General features: G+C 47.0%; 1 protein-coding gene across 1 annotated transcript in view; it reads right to left on the reverse strand.

Annotated features, from left to right (window-relative positions):
• Window positions 1–215: 215 nt before the first annotated feature.
• Window positions 216–21,927, reverse strand: part of MYO1C (myosin IC) — a 51,056-nt gene continuing 29,344 nt past the window's right edge. Inside the window, 32 exon segments of the mRNA XM_010402449.4 lie at window positions 216–1,629; window positions 2,168–2,267; window positions 2,434–2,531; window positions 2,788–2,858; window positions 3,363–3,498; window positions 3,921–3,976; window positions 4,086–4,179; window positions 5,235–5,318; window positions 5,870–6,029; window positions 6,225–6,309; window positions 6,547–6,615; window positions 6,723–6,799; window positions 6,970–7,083; window positions 7,305–7,422; window positions 7,919–8,024; window positions 8,181–8,261; window positions 8,498–8,544; window positions 8,678–8,772; window positions 9,332–9,423; window positions 9,784–9,864; window positions 10,199–10,304; window positions 10,933–11,015; window positions 11,225–11,344; window positions 11,566–11,637; window positions 12,115–12,228; window positions 12,450–12,548; window positions 12,745–12,924; window positions 13,600–13,680; window positions 14,421–14,486; window positions 14,488–14,620; window positions 17,487–17,602; window positions 18,180–18,335. Coding sequence (XP_010400751.2) covers window positions 1,603–1,629; window positions 2,168–2,267; window positions 2,434–2,531; window positions 2,788–2,858; window positions 3,363–3,498; window positions 3,921–3,976; window positions 4,086–4,179; window positions 5,235–5,318; window positions 5,870–6,029; window positions 6,225–6,309; window positions 6,547–6,615; window positions 6,723–6,799; window positions 6,970–7,083; window positions 7,305–7,422; window positions 7,919–8,024; window positions 8,181–8,261; window positions 8,498–8,544; window positions 8,678–8,772; window positions 9,332–9,423; window positions 9,784–9,864; window positions 10,199–10,304; window positions 10,933–11,015; window positions 11,225–11,344; window positions 11,566–11,637; window positions 12,115–12,228; window positions 12,450–12,548; window positions 12,745–12,924; window positions 13,600–13,680; window positions 14,421–14,486; window positions 14,488–14,620; window positions 17,487–17,602; window positions 18,180–18,335 — 3,117 coding nt within the window. The 3' untranslated portion in view covers window positions 216–1,602.

Raw genomic sequence — 21,927 nt, forward strand, 5'->3', positions numbered from 1 at the left:
TTTCCCTATATAAAACCCTGGGAAATGGTTGGTGAGTTCCTCTCACCTGCTCTTGAAGCATTTCTCATCCACTCCAGTTCCATGGATGGAGAGAAGGGACACAGGTTACGTGCTCGGTGGGGAATGACCTGCTCCTTGTAATGGACACAGAGATGGGGCTGGGGCTCAGCCTCACCTGAAACATGTAAGGAAACTGCACCAAAGACAAGGGGGGGTGGGTTTTTTGTAAAAATTTATTCAGCGTAGTCTGGCAGAGGTTATACACCAACATCTGCAGCGTGCTCTGCACACACTGCAGCACATCTTGGGGGGATGGCCTGCAGTGTATATCCCACATTCCAGCCTGGAGCAGGGCTGGACAATGGCATCATGTCAGGAACCAGAGGAGATGGAGCTGAAGGTGCGAGAGAGGCAGCGTTGGGTGAGATTCATTCAGGGCTGACTGTGGCTGCACCAGGAGGGAGGGGAAGGATGTCTAAGGCAAGCAGAGCAGGATGCCTGGCTGTGGAGCTGTGCCATGGATGCAGCAGGAATTCCCCATGGAGCCGTGCACCCTGCAGCTGTTGGGTTAAAGGAAGGTGCTGAGGAGGAACCTGTGCTGCAGCCAGCAGCCAACCCCTGTGTCCCTGGAGCTGTGGGCAGCAGCAGTGCCCAGCCCTCCCTCGTAAGGCAGCACTGAGGCACTGATACAAATACTGTGGGAATCAGACTTCCAGTTATTGCTGGGAACAAGAGGAAAAGCCATTTTTTCTGAAGGTGCTGCTCTGAGCCTGCGGAGCTGTGTGGGGAAGGGGCAGTGGTGACTTCCAGACAGGGTAAGGCAAGAGGGGAAGCTCATGTTCATCCCATGGCCAGCCCAGAGCAGTGGTAACCTCTGCAGTTTGTATTACATTGTGTTTGTGTGGATATGAAAAATTGCTACGGTATAAAAATAGAGAGCAAGAAATGGGACAGCTGACTTCAAAAAAAGATAAAAGTCTCTGGATCCTGATCAGTGAAGTACTTACATGATGGGTTTTTCAGGTTATACCTTGTAACCATAAACTAAAAACAACAAAAATTCCAAATCTAAAACATAAAAGTTTCCACATCATCTCTCGTAGTGCATCTTATCCTTGGCTATAAAGTATTTACAGGTTTTACTCATTTACACAATATGGCTTTGCTATATTTGTAACACAAAGCATTAAAACATCTCTGAGCAAAATTCTTCATAAAACATTCTGAATAGAAAGTTTGGCATTTCATTGATTTGGCTGAGAAAGCAGCAGAGTTACTTGTTTTCTGATTGTGCTTTTTTTTGGTGATGACAAGCACAAATTTTGGTCATTTCCATCAGGGCTTAAACTCTCCCTCAAAGCCCAGCTGAAGGTCTCGAGCTGTGGTTGCAGGAGCTGTGCTGGACCCCACGTTCAGTCGGGTAAGGAAGAGAGGAGAAGGCCTTGGTTTGGGACTTTGAGAATAAGACAAGAGAGCAAGGATGCATTCTGTGGTTGTTCTGAAAGTGCAGGTCTTTGGTAATAACAGAGAGAGCAAAGCGAGGAAGGGGGGGGGGTTTGCTGGGAACAATGTTCAGCCAATTCCGTGGAGGAAAATTTTTCATCATCGGGAATTCAACCGAGGAGCGACCTGCAGGAGAAGGACAGGTTTGAAAGTGTGTTCAAAATGCTGCAAAAGGTTTAATTCCTGAACATGCTGAGGCTGTTCTGAGGCTGGGCAGCCTGTGGTCCTAATGGGAGCCCTCAGCTTTGCTGGAAGGGGTGTCAGTGCAGTCTGGATTTGTTCTGGATTTAGTTCTGAATAAGCTGGGATCAGACAGTGCATAAATCAGCTGTGGGGCTGATCTGACTGCCAGGATCACCATAAACAAGCTGAGAAGGGGAGAGCGTTTTGTTTGGGTTTTTAAATGTATTTAAAATCTGATCTGCTGTGGAGTTAATGAATGTTGGGGGCAGGGGGAATAAAAAGTGAGTGCTAGGACAGTCCCTTGCTGAGTGTGAGTGAGCTTGGCAGCCCCTCAGGGCTGCAGGAGCCTTGTACCCAGCTCCAACTGTGGGAAGGGCTGGGATGGCAGGGCACTGCCATTGGCAGGAACATCCCATGGCACATGTCCCATGTCAGAATGCTGGTTTGGATCCAGGGTAAGTGATCCCCAGCCCACACTCACCACTGTTAGATGCCCGTTCTTGGCTTTGGCTATGAGCAGTTCTGAGCCCGAGATGAAGTCGATGATCCCTTCTTTGCCTTGTCCTACTGTGAACTTTATGCTGTGAAGAGCAAAAGGTGAGAACAGCTCTGGTGAGCGTGGGGGATTCTCCAGGAGCTGGGTGTTAACAGAGCTGCAATAGATCTGCTCTGGAGCCTTGGTTGAGGTGGGTTGGGTACATTTGGATGAGGTATAGGAATGTTTAATGCTGAAGCAGTGCCACTCACCTGCCCTGGTTGATGTTGACGTTGTTGATTTTGTTGGCCAGAATGGCTGTTTTTGTCAGTGTCTCGATCACGTGGTCACTCTGCAGGACAACGTCTCCCTGGTAGGAGAGTCCATGCTTTAGGAATCGTGGCTTTGGTGTCACTGTACCAAAACTACCCTGCTGTAAGGGACGGGGGACAGCGACAGCACCAGAGCAAGCACTGCTGAGCCCCAGCTGAGAGTACAGGGAAATACCAGTGAAAGGCCCCTTAGAGGTGGCACAAAGTCACATCCCTGTCACCTTGTGTGCCCCCCTGTGCCTTTCACCCTTTCTCCAGTGGGGGCTGGAGGAGGGAGGGATGAGCCCCCAGTACCTTCTGCTTGTTGTCCTCGCAGTGCACGTGCAACACAAACAAGTTGTCACTCAGGCTGCTGACCGAGATGCCTGGGGAAGAGAGGGGAGTGTCAGCAGGGGAGCACTCCACAGCCTCTCCCAGAAATGCAGCAACTGTTCCCACACAGCACAGCTGAGAGGCTGCAGGGGGGCTGAGGGGAGAGGCTTCAGCCAAAGGCTGCAGTGACCACTGCAGCAGGCTCGGCAGTTTCCCCAAAGAATCGGGTCCCTGTCAGATATTCCGAGGGCCAAAAGCTGCAGCAGTGGCCCAGGCAGCTGCTGGGCAGGAATGGTGCAACTATCCCTGTGGCAGGGCCCTGCAATTGGGAACTCACTTGGGGGAGGGTTGAGGGAGATGGAGTGAGTCATTTTTATGACATTTTATGGAGCCTCATTTTAGAAAAACTCAGTTACAAGATACTAAAACACCAGGATCAGCTCATCCCGTTCTTGTCCAGGACAGAGACAAGTTAGGGTTTGTATGGGTGCATTAAGAAGTGCAGCTGAGGTGCAGGGTCAGGAGAATGCCCAGCCCCATCCCTATGCCATTCCCACCTGTCAGGTTGGAGTAGTTGATGTGCTGCTTGATCCTGGACTCCTCCACGACGATGGCTGAGCTCTGGGTGAGCAGCAGCTGCCGTGCCCTCGCCTTGTAGCCCCTCCTGTCGTACTTCACCACGGGCACTGCGTACTGAAACACGAGTTAGCTGGGCCACATCGCCCCTGGGGCACTGCCAGCCCCCAGCAGGCACCAACCAGGGCTTGGGAAACCGGGAATGCAGAAAATCTCTGTGCCAGAACTTCCTCGCTGCCCCAGAGCAGCTCTGGACACACTGTGGTGGCTGCACTGCTTGGGGCTTGGGAAACCCAGGTTTGGTGTCACTCTGGGGGTTTCCCCCTTCCTCTCCAGCTGTAAGCCATTCAGTTCTTAACTGATGTCATTAAACTGCCCAAATTTCCACTTTCTAATCCATCTCTTCCCAGACTGTCCTCTAAAGTATTATAAGCTTAATACAATGTAAAATTCTTGCTGTACTTTCTCCAGAAATCTCATATTCCCCTCTGCTGAATAACTCTGGAAGCTTGACAAAAGTATTGAGACACATCTCTCACCTTAAGTGCTTCATTTTCCAATGCCTGAAGGACTTTAGTATTTATTTCTTCTCTACCTGTATTAAAACCAAAGAGGTGGTGGGTCAGAAAGGAATTTCCAGCAAGAGAAGGGTAGATTAATCCCCCCTTTCCTTCCTCCTGTTAAGCTTGGCAACCCCTACTCACCCAGTCGAGTGTTGATGAAGAGCCTGGGAACACTCTGAGGATAATTGTCTTTTTTACCCTTGAAAATCTCACTGGCAATTACTTTTTGTTCCAACTGCAAGGACAAAAGAAGTGTTCTTGTTTAGTATAAAATTTCTCCTCATTAAAAAGATACATGGTGTTAGATGTTCCCTTTGTGGTTTTATTAGCAGCCATAATTTAGTTCCTGTTTGGATGAAGAGTCACCCTAAACCTTCAGTCCCTCGGAGGTGGCAGAGTTCCAGCCCCTGCCACTCTAGCTCTGGGCTCCTTAGCTCCAAGAACAAACCAGGGACTGGGAGAGTGGGAAATCCCCACTGCTGTACTTGGGGCCAGGGCTGTGATACGGACAAGGCACCTGAGATGATTTACAGGGGAAAATGGGGATAAAAAAGGCTCCTTAGCAGTGAGTCTGCTTTGCTAGGGGAAAGCAGCTGCTGAGCTGAGTTAATCCCATGTCCTTAATCACAGGCTCAGCCCCAGCCTTTCATTCCAGGTGTCCATGCACTGCAGAAGGTGAGAGATTGTGCAGTGAAAAACCTTCACAGCAGTTACAGCCAACATCTCTTATTATGTCTCTTTACTGAGCTTTTTTTTTATATAAAAACTCCCCTCCTCTACCTTTCCATGAGATGACTCAAATCTCAGTATCATTTTTATTTCTTTTAGCTACAAGAGCAGCTGAAACTGTTCCTGTAACGTCTCTGTTTGAAAAATGACTGGGTTTGTGTCTGCAGGATTCTTTCTCTCTACTTTACATGGCACAGGCAGAATAATGCAGCTTCTTATATTTTTAGCTTCCATGGGCAGAGTAACGGGGCCTTTCAATAGAGAAATTATGTGGGGGCTTGGCTCCACAGACTTCTTAAATAGTACCTATTCAAATATGTATAGAATGGGGTCTCTTCTATGCACATTCCAGTCTTTTAGTGTTTTGTCTCTAACCTAAACCTAAATCAATGACCCTGTGTCCCGTGGTGCCCCAGAATGCAGCAATTCACAACCCTCCAGCCCCCCACTGCTGCCCTGAGCCCCAGTGCAGGGCCCTGGCCCTCCCATCCAGCTGCTCCTCTCCTCCATTTCCTACAGGCTCTTGGGAATGTCAGGGAAACCCTGCAACGGTGCTCGTACCTGCTGCTTCCACTCAGGGCTGATCCTCTTGCAGTAGGTCCAGACCATGTTCTGCATGCAGAGCCTGCGCAGGAGCTGCGACGCCTGCGGGGAGCCCATGGGAAAGGGGATGGATCAGAACTTGGGAACAAACCCAAAAGGGACACATCCAGCCCAGAACCACTGACAAACCCAACAGAGCAGCTGCAACTGCAGAAAATGCACTGCTGGGTTAAAAAGCTGTTTCCTGACCAAGAATTAAATAATAAATAGTTGATTTTTTGCCTTTCTATACGAGGGTTTGCCCTGTGACTTCTCCAGCTGCTTTAGAACAGGGAATAAACACCAGGATCCCTCCTCCGTGCACTGCTGCGCCCTTCCTGTCTTCCAGCTGTACCTTCAATCCAAACAATCCTTTGGATAAAGTAACTGGGATTTTCTGCAATATTTTGTTTTGAGCAGATAAACTAATTCAAGCAGATGCACAATAATAATAGCACCAGAGGGAACTGAATTTGTTAAGAGAAGAATGGATGAGAATTTCAGAAATGGATGAGAAACCCAGGAGAAAATGGTGTTGCAACAGCACCACACCCCAAGAAGCTGCAATCCTCTAGCCCTGGATTCCCCTCCCACATCCCAGGTCTCATTCCCACCTCACAGAGCGATGGGGGAGGAGTTGGCCAAGATTTGTCCAAGACATTTTTTGGTAAGTTCCTCTTGAGGTTCATCAGGAAGGAGAATCGGATGTAATCCAGGAAATACTCGTTCTCTGGGCACCGCGGGTGGTTCCGGTAAATGAAGCCTTTAATGAACCTGTGGGTGTGAAAAATATTGTTAGAAAATTGAAGAAGTCATCAAAATTAGTGGTATTTAAATGTTTTATTTCCTGGGCTTTATTTAATAGTTGTAACTAATTTTTAAAAACTCTGTAGTGACAATAAAGTTTATTTTTAGCATCTTATTGTTAAGGAATGTGATGTTTGAGGGCTTGGGCTGTTCTTCACACACCTCCTGATGGTCTCCACTGCCCATTTCCTCTTGGCAGCTTTTCGGCGTCCCAGGGTTCCCCTCCACCAGGACTGGATGGTGATGGCTAAAAATAACACAAAAGATTCTGCATTAAGGGAGCTCCTTCATCCCCAAACTGACTCCACACAAAACTGGCACCAAAAATGCTCAGGAAAACCCCCCCTGGAAATAAACAGCTTTCATTGGGCCATAAGGAATACGAGTTTTTAATGATATGATACATTGGGTAAATGTCAGTAAAAAGATGGGAATTGCTGTGGGAGCTGCTGGGGGAACATCTCTCTCTCTGTGTCTCTCATACCTGAGCGTTTCATGGTCAGGAATTTCTTCCGGCGGTAGAAACCTCTCCACGTCGCCTGCATTTTTGTGGCTGAAATTGCAAGAAAAGCAGCAATTTGCAACTGTGACCAAGCAGATTTTGGTAGAAAAAGACTCAACATTTTAAACAGAAATCCACTGCAAGTGTGAGTGCCTCACCCAGACTCTGCTTCCTCACTTCCAGAGCATCTTCTGTCGCAAACAATGTCTTGGGAAAGCGGATAAAAATCTTTGTTCTAGAAATAGAAATGCAGAATTTCATTTAACATGCTGGAGAAAGTTACTTTTGGCATCCCCTTTGGGCTCTGTAATCTTTCCCTCCCCCATTATCTAGAGAAGCTTTATTTCAAAGGGACAACACAGACATGCAGTGATTCATAACCTCAAATTCAGACACAGAACTGACCGTCCCATTTTGTATTCTTCTGGTTTGTAGCCAAGATGCTTCACCAGCACAGCCACTCCATCATAGGGCCGCCCATCCCACGTGGGCCATGTTTCTGGACACAGGGATTTGTACCTGGAATTGGCAGGAGAAGAAATCTTAGGGAGAGAAGTGCAGTCCAAGGAGGGAGAGAGGCCATGGGAAAGGGGAGAGGCCACAGCGAGGGAGAGAGCCCAAGCTTCCCAGCCCTCTGTGTGGTAGAGCTGCTGTTCAAAACAGCTCCCCAGCCTCAGTATCAATGGGATGAAGCCCAGGGAGAGGGAGCAGCAAAGGAAAGAATTCCAAAGCAGCTTTACCTCTGCAGGAACACCTCGTATTTTCTCCGATAGGCGAAGCCGGCTCTGCGCACCCGGAGGTTTTCCATCAGCCCCAGGTACTTCACCTGGTGTCGGATCAGGACTTCATCAAATCGATCTTGGCAGGGCATGGAAATGGAAAAACACAATCAGTGCACAGCTGCCCCTTTGCCTGGAGAAGGGGAATGTTCAGCTCTTGTTGTGTCTTACACAATTACCTTTAACCTCCAGTGAATCCTCCCAGCCCAAGTCCCACAAAACTTTGTGTCTCCTGCCTTCTCCCCCCAGCCCAGCCCTTTTAAATTATTTATATTTAGTTCCAAAATAAAGTTTTCCTTTGGGATGTTTTATGCATAGAGGAACCAAAAATGAGCGAGAGTAAGGTCATTATAATGGATTTACATAGGCCAATAATTCTTTACTTTAACCACGACCCTCCTCCACCAGAGACCAGTGCTCCCATTCCCATTCCTGGCTGCTGGCACTGCCACCCCCTCCCTACAGAAGCTCAGGCAGACCCAAGATGAACCCAAAATCGTGCAGGGTTTCATTTCTGCTCCTTTCTGTGCCTCCCTGACTGGGATCCCGTGCTGTCTCTGTCCCCAGGGCCATACCAGCCTGTTTGGCATCGTTGGGTTTCATGCAGCGAATGTAGGAGGGTTCTTTGGACATCAGGATTTCCATGAGTTTGGAGAGGCTGTTTTTGAACTGAGTTGCTGCCTAGGAGAAAAGGAAGAAAACCACACATGAAGGGATGACTTGGAACTGGTTACAAACCAGAAGAACGTGAGGGATTTGCATTCAGATCATGTCAGAAGAGTTCATGCTTTAAAAAGAAGGAGCAGCCACAGCTCCCTCCAGCTCTTGAGTTCTCACCGTTTCAGGTCTCTTTTTGTCTGTCAGCTCTGTCCTATCAAAGCACTGGTTTATGATGGGATTCTCTGAGTTGCACATGGTCTGCAGAAAGAGATGTTTTCAGAGATGAAGTACAGAGAACTACCAAAGAAACCTGGGGACAAAACTGTTTATAATAACAAAATGAACACTGGGATCTCAATCACTCTTTTCAGAGTGCAGCCCTATGGACACACAGCCTCCAGGTGGAGTCCAGAAGAATCCTTTCCCTCAGCTGCCACCCCACTTGAAACCCAGCTCCTCATTCTGTTCTGGAAACCTCCTCTCTCCACACTCACCTCCTTCAGGTTCCGGAAGAGAAGGTCGTTGTTTTTATCTAGAAAACCTGGAAGAAAAACAAACCACTCAGGCTGTTCCATGGGAACTTCAAGGCGGGGACTGAGATGTGAAATTAATCTGGTTGATCAGGTGATGTGGGGATGTATTTTAGGCCCAGAGTTTTGCTTTTTCTGTGTTACCTGCAACACTGTAGGTGACATCCCCGGCATAGTGTGAGAGCCGGAACTCCTCCCGCCCCAGCGACTTGCGCGTCTTTTGGTCAGCGAGTTTGTGCCTGGGGAGAGAGCAAACACCTTCAGCTGAAACAAAATCCTGCAGGATTCACTTCAAAAAGCACCAGGACATTCAATCCTGGAGCAGGCCCATGCAAAGGTGGGCAGGGAATGTAAATTAGACTTGGTGATTTTCAAGTAAATAAAGTTATCAACCAGCACATCATAGAAGTGCCATTAAATGTATTTATGTTTATTGAAAAGGGGAATTTCAGTGTTCCTTGCAGAGTGGTTCTGTGTGCACATAAGATGTGGACATCCTACGCTGAGCATTCAGAATAAAAGCAGAACCTTCAGAATAAACAGACATCTGGAGCTCCAAAACTGAAGTAAATCATCTGCAAGGTGAGAGGTGAGTCAGTAACGAGAGTTTTGTTGCCCCTATTACATTCTGAAGCTCAGTCAGGCATTTAGTGTTGACAACCTATTTTATATTGTCTTAAATATCAATCAAATCTCTTTGTAAAAGAAAATGATCATCTTTTATGTGGGACCCAGCACAGTGAGGATGTTATTCCCACCCTGGGATCCACCACTGCCCTCAGCTGTGGGAACACTCACGTGAGAAAATGAGGGTGATTCTTCACAGTCTCCTCCAGTTTCTCCAAGAATGTCATGTCTGTGGCATCCCCAGGTCTCAGACACTCCTCATCCTACAAACACACAAATTCCAGGGATTCCTGACTGGGCTCTGCCTCACTGAAACACTGCCCCAGACCGGCCCTTTGGCCTTTCCACAGGCAACCAACTTTTAGCTCAATAAATGAAGAACTGTTGAGAGCTGAAAAGGAAAACATTTCCCTCCTTCCAGACTGCTTGGATTGGGAGCTGCTTTCCCCAGAGCCCATGGAGGTGATAAAAATGACTTTTAATGGTGTCACTGTTCAGTGATTTATTGCTCTTCCCACCTACTCAAACAGTTCCAACATAAACTGATTTTTTTCCATGTTCTCCCTCTTGTTTTCCACTACAGTGCCCCAAATTTTTCATTCAAAAAGATGTTTTCAACTCACCAAAATCGAAATGATGCCTTTGAATTTCTCTTCCACCAAATCACAGATTATTTTGTTATTGAAATACTGAACTGGTTCCCACTGTGAAGACAAGAAATCACACTTAGGTGAAAACAACTCCAGACTTTGAAAAAAACCAGGTAAATTTCAGAACATTTCAGAGAGCACCTGACTTGAACAATCTTTCTGTCAAAGCTTTTTCACTCATCACATTTGTTTTCGTAACATTGCCTTCATTAAAATCAGGGTAAAAGCTTGGGGACGCCATTACTCACTTCCAGCTGTCTCACACAGTTACCAGGGTTTCAAGAAGAAGGGAAAAAGGAAAGTTCTTTAATTTTTTATTTGGAAATCATAGCAGCAGCTCCTTTTGCAGCCTCTGGAAGGAGAGGGAAGGGAGGAGTTGGGCTCTTACCGCGATGCCCTCGGACTCGTACTCCTCTTGCTCTGATTTCAGTGTGAGTTCTATGAAGAGCTGCTGCAACTTTTCATTGCAGTAATTAATACAAAACTGCTCAAAGCTGCAAAGAAAAATCAGGAAAACAATCATTAAGGCTGGGGCACAAGTAATTAAGCTACAAAAGTGGGAGCACAGGAATACAGTAAAGCAGGAGAAACAGATTTTTGTGAAGTGTTTTTTTGCTGACTGTAAGTTTATTATTTAGGGAAACTCAGAGAGTTCCAGTAGGAGGGAAAAATGAACATGAAGGATGGAACATGGAGGAACACAAAAACTTTGAATCAAGGCCCAATAACACTGCAAATTTGAGAGTCTTGGTTCAGTGCTACCTGCCAGAGAGGTTCCAGCCTCTGTCAGTCCCATCCCCTGATTTATCACTGCCATGGGAAGCTGCCACAACAGCCACCCCTGGGCTGGAGAGCTGGACAACGGCACAGCTCAAGCTAAGGCATGAATACACCCCAAAAACCAACAGTTTATTTAAAATACCAGCACCATTAATAGCTGTAAATGCTAATTATTAGCTGGCTGTCCCAAGTGTTAGAAGCTCTGTGATTGTCAGTTTTTCACCTGAATTCCTGACTTTTAAATGCCACCTCTTTTACTAAGAAATGGAATAATGCCTTGTTTCCCACAGGAGAGAAAACACTGTAACAGAATAAAGTCATTCAGAATTTATTAAAACAAACCTGTTGTGCTGGAAAACCTCAAACCCATAGATGTCCAGCAATCCTAGAACTGTTGTACTTCTCCAGCCTGGAAACTTCTCTTCCTGCAACAGAGCAGAAAGCAAATGTAGGTATTTACTCACAGCTATGATCCACGCCTGGATCTCAATCATTTAATTCCAGCGCTTACTGCGCAATTTGGAAAACAAATTAATTTAGAAATTACTAAAAGCATGGAACTTGCTTTGCAGCTGAAACATTTGGAAATTGCTTACCCATTTGTCTGGGTATCAACAAACAGAGGGTCACTTGCCTTGTAAGCCAGGGATTTGTTGACCTTGTTGACCAGCCAGGAGAAGGTGCGGCCATAGATGGCCTTGGCCAGGGCGTCCCTGGCGTAGGCAGCCTGCTCCAGGTTCAGGGGACTGACCAGCTGCAGGCAGGAGCAGAAAAAAGCCACTCAGCAGCCCCCCAAACCAAGGGATCCCCTTTTCCTGCTTCATCATTACTAAAGAGCCACTCCCACCCATCCTGCTCATGGCTGAACAGTCACCAGTGGGACCCAGCCTCCTGTGGGAGGTGACAAGGGAACTGCTGGCAGAGCTGATTCATTTAATCCCATTTGCCTCCCAAATTCCCAGGGCCTGTTCTTACCTCCTCCCCTTTTGCTATGATCTTCTTGTGGATCAATGCATCCCGAAGAACAGAGCCATCCACTGCCAGGAGCTGCAAGCAGGATATTCAATTAATTTATGGAGCTGTACATTCCATTTTCCTCAAATCCCAGCCCAGTGAAACAACTCTTTATTTCCCACTCTCACTGCAAGACCTCTGCAGGACCAATCCCTGCCTTCCCTCCTTTCTGGCAGGGCTATGAGCTAACAAATGAATTGGCTGGAAGGAAGTGACCAAGCAAAGGCACAAAGGTGGTTCTTTCTTTAAAACTCTTCTCCAGAGTCTGTTCCAACCTCACTGCCCAAAGGTGAAAAGCTCAAGGCAGTGGTGGGTCAGGTGGTAAATAGAGAAGTTGTCAATTAAAGGGGTTTGATGATAATATTTGCATTTTATTTAGGTCAAATAAAAGTAAAATTCATGAGAACCTCTAAATCACAGTCTAAAATTATATGATGATATCAAGCTCAAAGTAAGGAATCCTCTACAATTCACCTTTCCTGTAGTATCTCCCTCACTGGGGATACTCACCCTGGCCAGGTATTTAATCTGATTCTCTGTAGTGACCTGAGCATTCCCCTGCTCATCAGCAGCAAACTGGACATTCCCCAGGTGCAGGACACTGGCCACAATGCTCAGCAAATCCTGGGGTGGAAGCAACAGGCAAAAATCAGGACGATGGAATAAACACACAGCGAGGTTTTTGTATTAATTCACATTTTAGGAGAACATTCGGTATTTTTTTCAGGATTTTTGTAGAGAATACATTCACGCTGAATTGATTCACTGCTTTCAATCAGAAATCCTAAATCAAAGCAGAAAAAACCCTTAAAAGGAGGAAAATCTGTGCTGCTAAAGATCCTCACCTCCACCTCGCTGTCATTGAAGCTGATAACAGACAGGGCTCTCCTCATAATCTTCCACTCGTTTTTGTCATTTATGGAACTGACCCTTGCACAGTGACCCTAAAAAGACACAGATTGATATAGATAAGTAAATAATCATCAAAGATAAATTATCCATGCTCAATGCATTGTGTATTTCTTTTTATAGCAGTCACCTCGGAGTTATTTCTGAAGTGAGGGAAGGAAATTACAAAGTCAATTGAAAATATCCCAGTCCTATAATATAATATTTTAAGAGTTACTAGTTAATGTTCACCTTTACTAAATAGTGATACTGCTGTGGGTTCTTCTCGAGGCCCAGCCTCCTCAGCAGGTCCTCCTCCCCTCCTTCCAGCAGCTGGTAGAAGATGTGGAAGTTTCTCTCACCATGGTTCTGGTGCACAACTCGGGATTTCTCCAGGAGGTAGTTCAAGATGTGGCCCCCGACAGGAGCCCCCTAAACCAAAGCAGACATGTGGAAAGAGTTCATCAACACAGAGGAAAATATTTCTGCTTCTTGGTTGTCTGTTCAAAGACAAGATCTGAAGCAAAAGCCTACAAAATCACAAAAAATTATCTGTCACTGTGTGCCACGAGCTCTATTTCGCCTCCAGCACGGTGGTGATTTGAGTGCTGAAATTCCTTCTAGGAATTCACCACAAAGGGAAAGCACCAAAACTGAGTGTGGAGGGATTAAAGAAGACTTAAAGGACTGGAGGATGGCAAAACTGAGCTCCTCAGCTCCTGCCCTGTGTCCACCTTCCTGGTGTGGGGCAGTTGGGATCAGAGTGGACACGAACACTGTGCAAAGTTACACAGGACAGGGATTATCTTCAGGTCACAGCTGCTTTATGTGGATTTACTTTGGGAGTATCCATTGGCACAGTGCACTAGAAATGAAATACCCTAGAAATAAAAGGATTTGAGCTCAGTGTTCCCTTATAGAGAGAAATACGGGAGGAATGAAAGGACAGTGAGTGCCATAAAACCCTCTGGAAACAAACTTTGCTATCACAGGCTCTGCTTATGCTGTCACCAAGGAAATGCAAAGCACTCACTACACACACACAGCAGCACAGAGAACTCCTGTAACAGGGACCCGTTCTTAATTATAAACCAGATTCCAAGTTACCCTGTAATCAAACTGCACATCCATGTACTTCCCAAACCGACTGGAGTTGTCATTTCGAAGGGTTTTTGCATTTCCAAAGGCCTGAAATGAAAATGATCAGAGAAAAATAAGTGAGTACCAAGTCAGATTATTTATAAACACTTGGGTGAAGCTGCCAGTTATTTATTTACAGCCTAGGATTTTCCTTCCTGGAAACCCAGGAGGAAACAGATTGCTCCCTGAATTCTAACGCTGATCTTTACACCCAGTGCAGATGGAACATCCTCTGAAAACACTTCCATCCCCCCTGCAAGCTGATTTTAATGCCAGTCCACTGCTGACAACATATGTCATGTCTGACAGCCTTATCCAAGCTTCCTCCATCATCACGGCCGCTTGTCACAGCTCGCTGCCAGAGGGGCTGCCGGGCTGTCCCTGCTGCTGGGAGCTCACCTTTCCCGGGATACAGGACACAGGGATAGCTCAGGGCACTGCAGACAGCCGCGGCTGGACACTAGAGGACACCACAGCACCAGAAAATGAACCCACGAACGCCTTTCTGAGCTGCCCACCAGGATGTGCCCGTTCGCAGTGACCCAGAGCTCTTCCCACGCCAAATCCCCTCTTTCCCTGCACCCCATCCATGCCACAACTGCTGCTGGTGGACTGGAAAGGGCCAAGCGAGCTGGGCAGGATCGCTTTGGCTGGGAATCAGAGCGGGATTCCCCAGTGCTGTGCCCACACAGCATTCCCTGGACACGCTGTCACCGCCCCGTGGGGCCCCGCTGTCAGGAAACGGGATCATTCCTGGTGACTCAGGGCCAGGACTGCACGGGAGGTACCTCCAGCACGGGGTTGGACTGCAGCAGCCGGTCCTTGACGGTCTCAACCTGCTGGCTGGCGGGGCAGGGTGACAGCGTAGTACTGCAGGATCTTCTTGGTGGCCTCGGTTTTGCCGGCGCCGCTCTCGCCGGAGATGAGGATGCACTGATCCTTCCTCTCGGTGCGCAGCGAGCGGTAGGAATTGTCTGCGATGGCGTAGCTGGGAGGGGACAGCCGGGAGGGGACAGCCGGAATTAAGGGGGTTGCCTGTGAAATCCCGGCTGACACATCCCCCAAAAGAGCCCCAGGCCATAGGCTGGGTGAGATCACACGGCTCCGCACGCTGGTGCCAACACAGGACAGCACTGACACCTCAGCCATAGAGCCAAGGCTCTGCAGGGTGCTGACACAAATTGTCAAGTTCTTTTAAACTGTTCTTTTGATTTTTTTTTTCTGACAAGAAAAGGTAGAAGTTGACTAAACCGTGCAGATCAACTGCCTTTGCTAAATATAAATGATCTCTCAACACTGGTCCCATGGGACAGAAGTTTTTTACATTCAGGAAACACCTTTTTCTCCACTGGTATTTTTTTCTTGCTTATCTTCTAAGTGATGACACACTCAGAAGGTCACAACTGCATTTTGCTATCTGGGTGGCTCCAGAGCTTCTCTTGGATGGTGGGAAGAGCTGGATAAGCCCCCACAGACCAAGGAGCATCCTGCAGGCTCCCTCTGCCACCCTCCACTGCCCCAAACACCAGTTCAGCTCCCCCTGCCTGCGCACAGAGCCTGGCCCTGCCCCTCTGCTTCCTCCTTCGCTGCTTTTTCTTCCGTTTCTGTATTGCTGCCCATGACAGAGCAGACAGGATCTCACACCCAGAGTCTCACACACTCCTACAACACCAGAGAGCAGCAGGGGATGAGTGACAATGGTGACAACTGCTCAGAGGGAGAGGAAAAGGACAGCACACTCACATCAGACAACATTTTCAGCTCTGACACGTGGCGATCAAGCAGATATCCTGTCTTCATACACCTTACAACCTTTCAGTAGCTTGGCTTTTTTTAATTTTCATTTTCTTTTTTTTTTAACTCTCCTGCTGTGCTATTAATTAGAAATAATCACACCAAAATAACAGCTGTGGCCTTCTCAAGTCTATTAATACTTGGTGCTAAGGCAACACCAATGAGCTCCCTTGGCAACACAACTCCACACTCACCCCACAAAACACATCGTGCCCCTCTCTTCCCATCCAGATTCTGCCTCTGGAGTATTTTGGAAACAGCTGAATAAATGCAAATTTAATTCAGATTTGAAGCAGTGCCTCTGGCCCCTGTGCCTTTATTGGGCTGTTTACTGGAGCCCCAGGAGCTCCAGTCACGCATGGCACAGACAGAATCACCTCAAGGAAAGATGTTTGTGGTCCCACTTGCAGGCCATAACCAGGACAGGATGTGACAGATCTCTGGGAATATGCTGTGTTCCAAGCCCATAGGGATAACTTTCCTCTTCTGAATGGGATGCACTTCCCAGAAAACTCAGCGTTCAGGCCTAGACTTGAACTATCTGACACTGGAATCTTGATGTGTTTGGGCTTTCTAGAATCAGTTTAGAAGAGGAAAAAGAGCAAAAAAGACACCTGAGTTACTGGAAAAGGAGAAGCCCTGAGTACTACACTGCAGATGGAGCATTTTGATGCTCCTCAGAGGATTTTTCAATGTATATATAATCAAATAATGCAATAAAATAATCAAATAATGGAATGGAACAGCAAAAACAGTTAACAAAAAACTCTGTTTTCCCAGTGAGAGCAGCAGAATCCAAGATCACAGTTCTCCAGGGTTCACTTATGAGCTGCACATTTTACAGCTTCTGAAGGGACTTGTTAAAAGGAGAAAGAAAGCCCAAGAAACAATCAGCTACACTGTGATTTAAGTGGAATTAAAGCACATCTGCTCAGTGCTTTTGCTATCCATGAGCATTGTCATCATCCTGTACCTACTGCACACTTAAAAACAGAGCCACAATCCCAAGGATTTTCCAGAGAGTCCCAAAATTCACATCCAAGGGCACAGAAGCCCTTCCCTGACCACAGGCAAAGTGGCTCATGTAGAACTGAGCAGGTTTGAATGCAGGGTTCTTCAGGTTTAATTCTCCCCCATATGGGATCAACAGTAAAAATCACATTTTTGTCCTAACAAATCCAACTTCAAGGCTGAGACTTTCCCAAGTAATGGTGTTTCTCCCCCTCTCTGTGCTTGCAGCACATTCTGGTTTGTTTACTCTCCTGGGCTATGTGCCAGCAATAAGAAACAACCCAAATAGTTTGCTCAAAAATGATATCATTTACTCTTCCAAGATGTCTTTAAAAAAACCCAGCAAAACACAACACAACATAAAAAACCCTCCAAGAGGTGCTCAGAATTTGGCCCTTAGTCCTGAAAAAAACCCATTTTGAAGCCACGTGGCCTCAGCTCTCAGTCATTTTTTTTCTTTCAGTCTGACAGAAAAATTCAAATGCTTTCAAAAATAACTTTAAACCTCAAACTTTTTTTTTTTTTTTTTAAATGGGAAATTGGGAATGCTCACCAGGCCAGACCATGTAAATAAATACATTCCTTGTTCCAGCAGGCTGAGGGTATCTTAGCAACAAGGGAAATACCAGATAAATATTGGTCAGGCAGTAACAGCAGAGGTAGGAAAGAAACCCCCACACACCAGAAACTCTTTTCCCTACTTAGCCCCGTGCTGGGGAAACTCAGAGCCCGGACACAGAGACCCCAAATAACCCTGGAACAATGAACTCCTGTCCTGCCAGGGCTGGGTAAGCAACTCTGTTCCTGCAGCCAGGAAGGAACCAACTCCCTTTCCAAATACTGCTCTTGCAAAGGCAACTCATCCTCTTTGGAGAGAGGAACAGGAATAGAAAGAGCCCTACACCACACCCTCCGGAGGATCCTCTCTATCCCTTTCTATCCCTAGGATTTTCAGGGCTGCAGCTGGGACAGGGAAAAGTCCTGTTTGCCTGTTTTCACATGTCCCAGCTGTGTGGGGATGACACAACCTTGCACTGGCACCCACTCACAGGTGAGGAGAAACTTCATAGAAGCTGACGCCGCGGTAGCGCTCCATGTTCTGTTTGGTGTAGATTTCCAGTTCCTTGTAGGGGTTCACAGACACCAGCACAGAGCCAATGTAGGTCTGAAAAAAGAGAACAAAAAGCAGGGAGGTTACAGGGGGTCTGGAGGCAGAGCTCAGGCATCTCTGGAGGCTGGACACCCGTTCTGGTGTACTGGGGATGCTGCTGAGGGCTCCCAAACAGGCCAAGGGTGTGAGGAAGAGACCTCTCAGCTCTGGGAGAGAGACACTGCTGGAGTTGTGCCAGCCATGTTACCCTTGCTGGGTAAACAGCACCTGCAAATGGTTTTAGGGCTTCTAACAAGCCACAACACTGGGTTATTTCTGGTACACATTTAGGATTGAGTTCAGGTCTGGGGTTGGTGGAAGTGAGTGAATTCAGGAGAGGGAAGAATGTGGTGAGAGTTGGATTTTCAGTGCTGTAAATGCCACCAGATCTCAACGGGAGCACTGCAGTGAGTCCCTACACCCATCAAATGACAGCATCCCAGACTAGTCCAGGCACAAGCACCCATGGCCTGTGGAATCTGACACCACCATCTCCAAACTCCACTGCAGAGCAAAGCTGGCTTTGTCCCATGCAGCAAACACTGTCCAGGTCACTGACGGGCACCCTGGTGACTGTCCCTGTGCTACTCACATAGATCAGGTTCTCCTTGAAGCGTTTCCTCAGGTTCTCAATGAATGCAGCTTCGCTGGTGAAGTTTTCCAGCAGGACAAAGTCCTGCACCCCGACCCGGTCCCGGGCCGTCAGAGCGCTCTCCATGGTCAGCCGGATGCCGTTGGCTCCCAATCCCTGCAGCCAAAAGCACAGGGAAGTTGGGAGAGCTGAGGCTTTGCAGGCAGTTCCCCGAGTCCACAAGAACCACAGTTACCCATGGATAACCATGGATATTAAAATAATCCCACTGCTGCTGCTGAAAACAGTGATTACCAACACTTCATCAGCTGGCTGCTCTAATTGCTTTGAGGGAAGACAAGTCAGCATTAGGGAAACATTACTGCTAAATTTCCAAAAACTTCAAATCAATCAATCAAACAATCTTTGAGAAAGAGAATAAAACTTGGATTTCCTTTCCCAGGCATCCTTTAGCAGGAGGGAGACTGAAATGTGTTCTCTCTCTGATTTCACAACGGGAAGCTGTTTCGAGGTAAGGAATCTTTTATGACTAATAATGATTCATCTCAGAAGCAAACAGCTTCACATTGCTGACCAATTCAAAAGCTTTAGCAAGGCACCCAATGGGAAAGTTCTGAGAAAATTGAGAAGAAATGAGAAATGGGCATTTCTGCATCCCACGCCACTGAATTTAGACTGTGACACCGATGTGGATCAAGAAACTCCTACTCCTGACCCTCTTTTAAAGGTTACATTTTCAACGTGGTGCAGCTGAGACACAACCATTTGTTGAAAGCACTCATCTGCTGACTCCTGACTTCACTATAAAGCAGGGAGGGGAAATGAGCACCCAGGGGTGACTCAGTTGCTGCTTGCTGGGGAAATCTCTACTCAAGGGACAGAGATGGAGAAGATGAGAGGCACCACAGAAACCAGACAGGAGATACAACGTGTGAAGCCATCTGCCTCACACCTGCCTGCATTTCCTTATCTTCTTGAACCCTCCTTACTTTGCAAACTGCTCACAGCAAGCACCCTTCTCCTAAATCATTTCCCTAAAGCACTAAGTGATATTTTGGGACGTTGCACAAACACCAGAGGTGTCTGTTCTAAGCAGGCTCATGCACTAAGAGCAATCCCAGACACGCATCACAAACTGGGAATGTGCTGGAAACCCTGCATCCAGCCCCAAAACCCTGCACAATGATGTAAATGATTTTTACTGACTCACAGAGTTCCTTCCTGCTCCTTCCCAAGACACAAAAGTGGTCAGAGCACAGGGACTGATGGTGTGCAGGGAAAAAAAAATAAACCCTGCTTTGGTCAGGAAGAAAATTTACCTTTAGTTTTGTTAAACAGTAATAAGGGCAAGACTCACTGAAGTATCAGTTTGGGTCCAAACAGATGCAAATCCCCTCAGTCTGCAGTTATTTTGACTCACCAATTTCTTGGTAAATGCTTTTTTGATTTGGTAAATGATTAGTAAATGCAGTTTTGCCTATTTCTGCAAGTTCTAATTGGCATCCTCCCTGTAAGCCTGGACAGAAGTGACTGCCTGAAACCTGCAGTTTTCAGATAGGAAAATCAGTTCCTTCTGGAAATCTCAACTCCAGACCCACTCTAATGGCTCAAACACCACAAAGAAACATCATTTGATTTCCTGTTTTATTTTTTCCAATTAGTCTCATGGTCTGGAAGGCCTGAGTTCTAAGCTTGGAAAGACCCAGTCTGGGAGGAACTTTGCAGACACTGTCATTATAAAATGGCCCAAATTTTCCAAGCCAAGTCCTTCACAGCTTCAGCAAAATGCTCTGTTGTCTTCCACCCTCTTTGCCAAGGTGAGGAGAAAAGGGATAACCCTTGGAGAAGGAAGGTGGTGAGATAAGGAAAGGAAAATAGAGATAAATCACATGCAAACAAACTCTGCCTAGAACTTGGAATCCTTCTATCAGAGCAGTGCAGTCCTGGAGCAGGTTTTGGACAAGGTGATGAGAACTAAGGTAAAACCAAAAGAAAAGAACTACTTTTCAAGTGGGTAAGTTTACAGCTACAGTCCTAAAACACAGCTGCCTCAACAATGACTGAGGAGAAACTTCCAGCCTCGAACAGTTAATCCAAGTTTATATAATCCTGAAGACTTTCACAGAAAACGTCACTTAGCAGCTTCAGCAGCTCTTTCATCAGCCCCTCCCTGCAGGCCAGGACAAAGTGATCCCAGCTGTGCACATCCAGGAGAGGGAAGAGCCAATCCATCCCCCTTACAACAGAGAAAATTGCACTCAACCGCCTCCTCTGGGACAGGCATTTAAGGCCAAGAACTTTTGGTCTCCTCCAGTTTTTGTCTCCTCATTCAACTCCAACCTCTCACCGTGAGAACAAAATAACGACCTCAAATTTGCAGTCAGCTTGAAACAAAACAAAAGCCAAACCAACGCACTGAAAGCAGCTTTTTGGCGATAATTAAATGTGACCGGGGGATGTGACGCAGTCAGAGCCTCCAGAATATAAACTTTACTCAGTCTTGCACCCTCCCAAGCCCAAGTTCAGTGCAAATATAAGCCAGAGCTGAGCAATAGGCACTTCTCCATGCCAGCATTTGCTCATTTGCTTTATTGCATATTGCCAAGTCTACCACCAGCCTCAAATGTCAGCGTTAACTGTTTCACTGCCACTGACATCAACAGATGGACCATAAAAGGAGGTGAAAATAAGCCCTTTTTGCAAAATGGAAACAGAAGAGTCATGCAGAAGGAAGGAAGTGGGGAGGGAAGACACTACTTAAGAAAAAAAATAATCATAGTGATGACCATATGTTCCTACTGAATGATGAGTGTGGCAGTAAGGCACTGAATAAATGAAAGTAACGAAAATGTTGGTGATTTTCTGTTAGCAGGCAGACACCAGATCTGGTGGCTGTAAATTAATGCTAAAAAACCCAGTCGGGGTGGGGGGGAGGGGGGGGAGTTAAATGTGGTATAGTGGTGCTAATTAACCATTAAAGCAGTTTGCCTATGGCCCAGGACCTGTGCAATAAACCAGACTGGAAATCTGACAGGGATTAAAATGAACTCAGATTCTTTCATTGTTTTAATCCAGGTTGTTTTCCCCACACTGGTCCCCCCACATGTAATGACGAGGGCCAAGGCTTCAGTGATGGGGAACCACAGCAGGCTCAGGGAGGAGCAAGGATTCAGCAGCAGGGCCAGCTCCTCCTGCCTTTAAGTGCTTGGGAAACCACCACCTGAGAGGCAGGTCAGGTTTAGCCTAAAGCTCAGCACCAAATCCCTCCTCCAGGCTTTGCTGCCTCCCTGACACTGGGTAACACCTCTAAACCAAAGCAGTGCAACTCAATCAGCAAAACAAAGACCAGGAAAAAAGAATCTGGTGGTTTTCTCTGCAGGTTTTGAGCAAAATCCCCTCCCTGTGGGATTGGGAGAGTGTCAGGCCCAGGAAAGGAGGAAAGGGAACACAGGTGCCCACTGATAATGCATTATTTGGGTCAGCTGCACCATGTCCACCTTATAGGTCCCCTATAGGGACCAAAAGGAGGACCCAGCTGAAGACCCTGACCTCTGTAGGATGGAGACACCTAATGCCACACCCAGCACAGCCTGCAAACAGGGAATTGCAGAAATCTGAGCAATCTCCATGTGATCTCTGTGCCTGTGGGCTCAGGAGTGCCTGTGCCTCCTCTCAATCTCCCCTTTCATCCCGTGCTGAGCTCACTGTTCTGAGGGTCACTCCCACTCCAGAGTGCACAAACTGACTT

This window comes from Corvus cornix, chromosome 19 (genome assembly GCF_000738735.6).
Source record: "Corvus cornix cornix isolate S_Up_H32 chromosome 19, ASM73873v5, whole genome shotgun sequence".
NCBI lineage: Eukaryota > Metazoa > Chordata > Aves > Passeriformes > Corvidae > Corvus > Corvus cornix.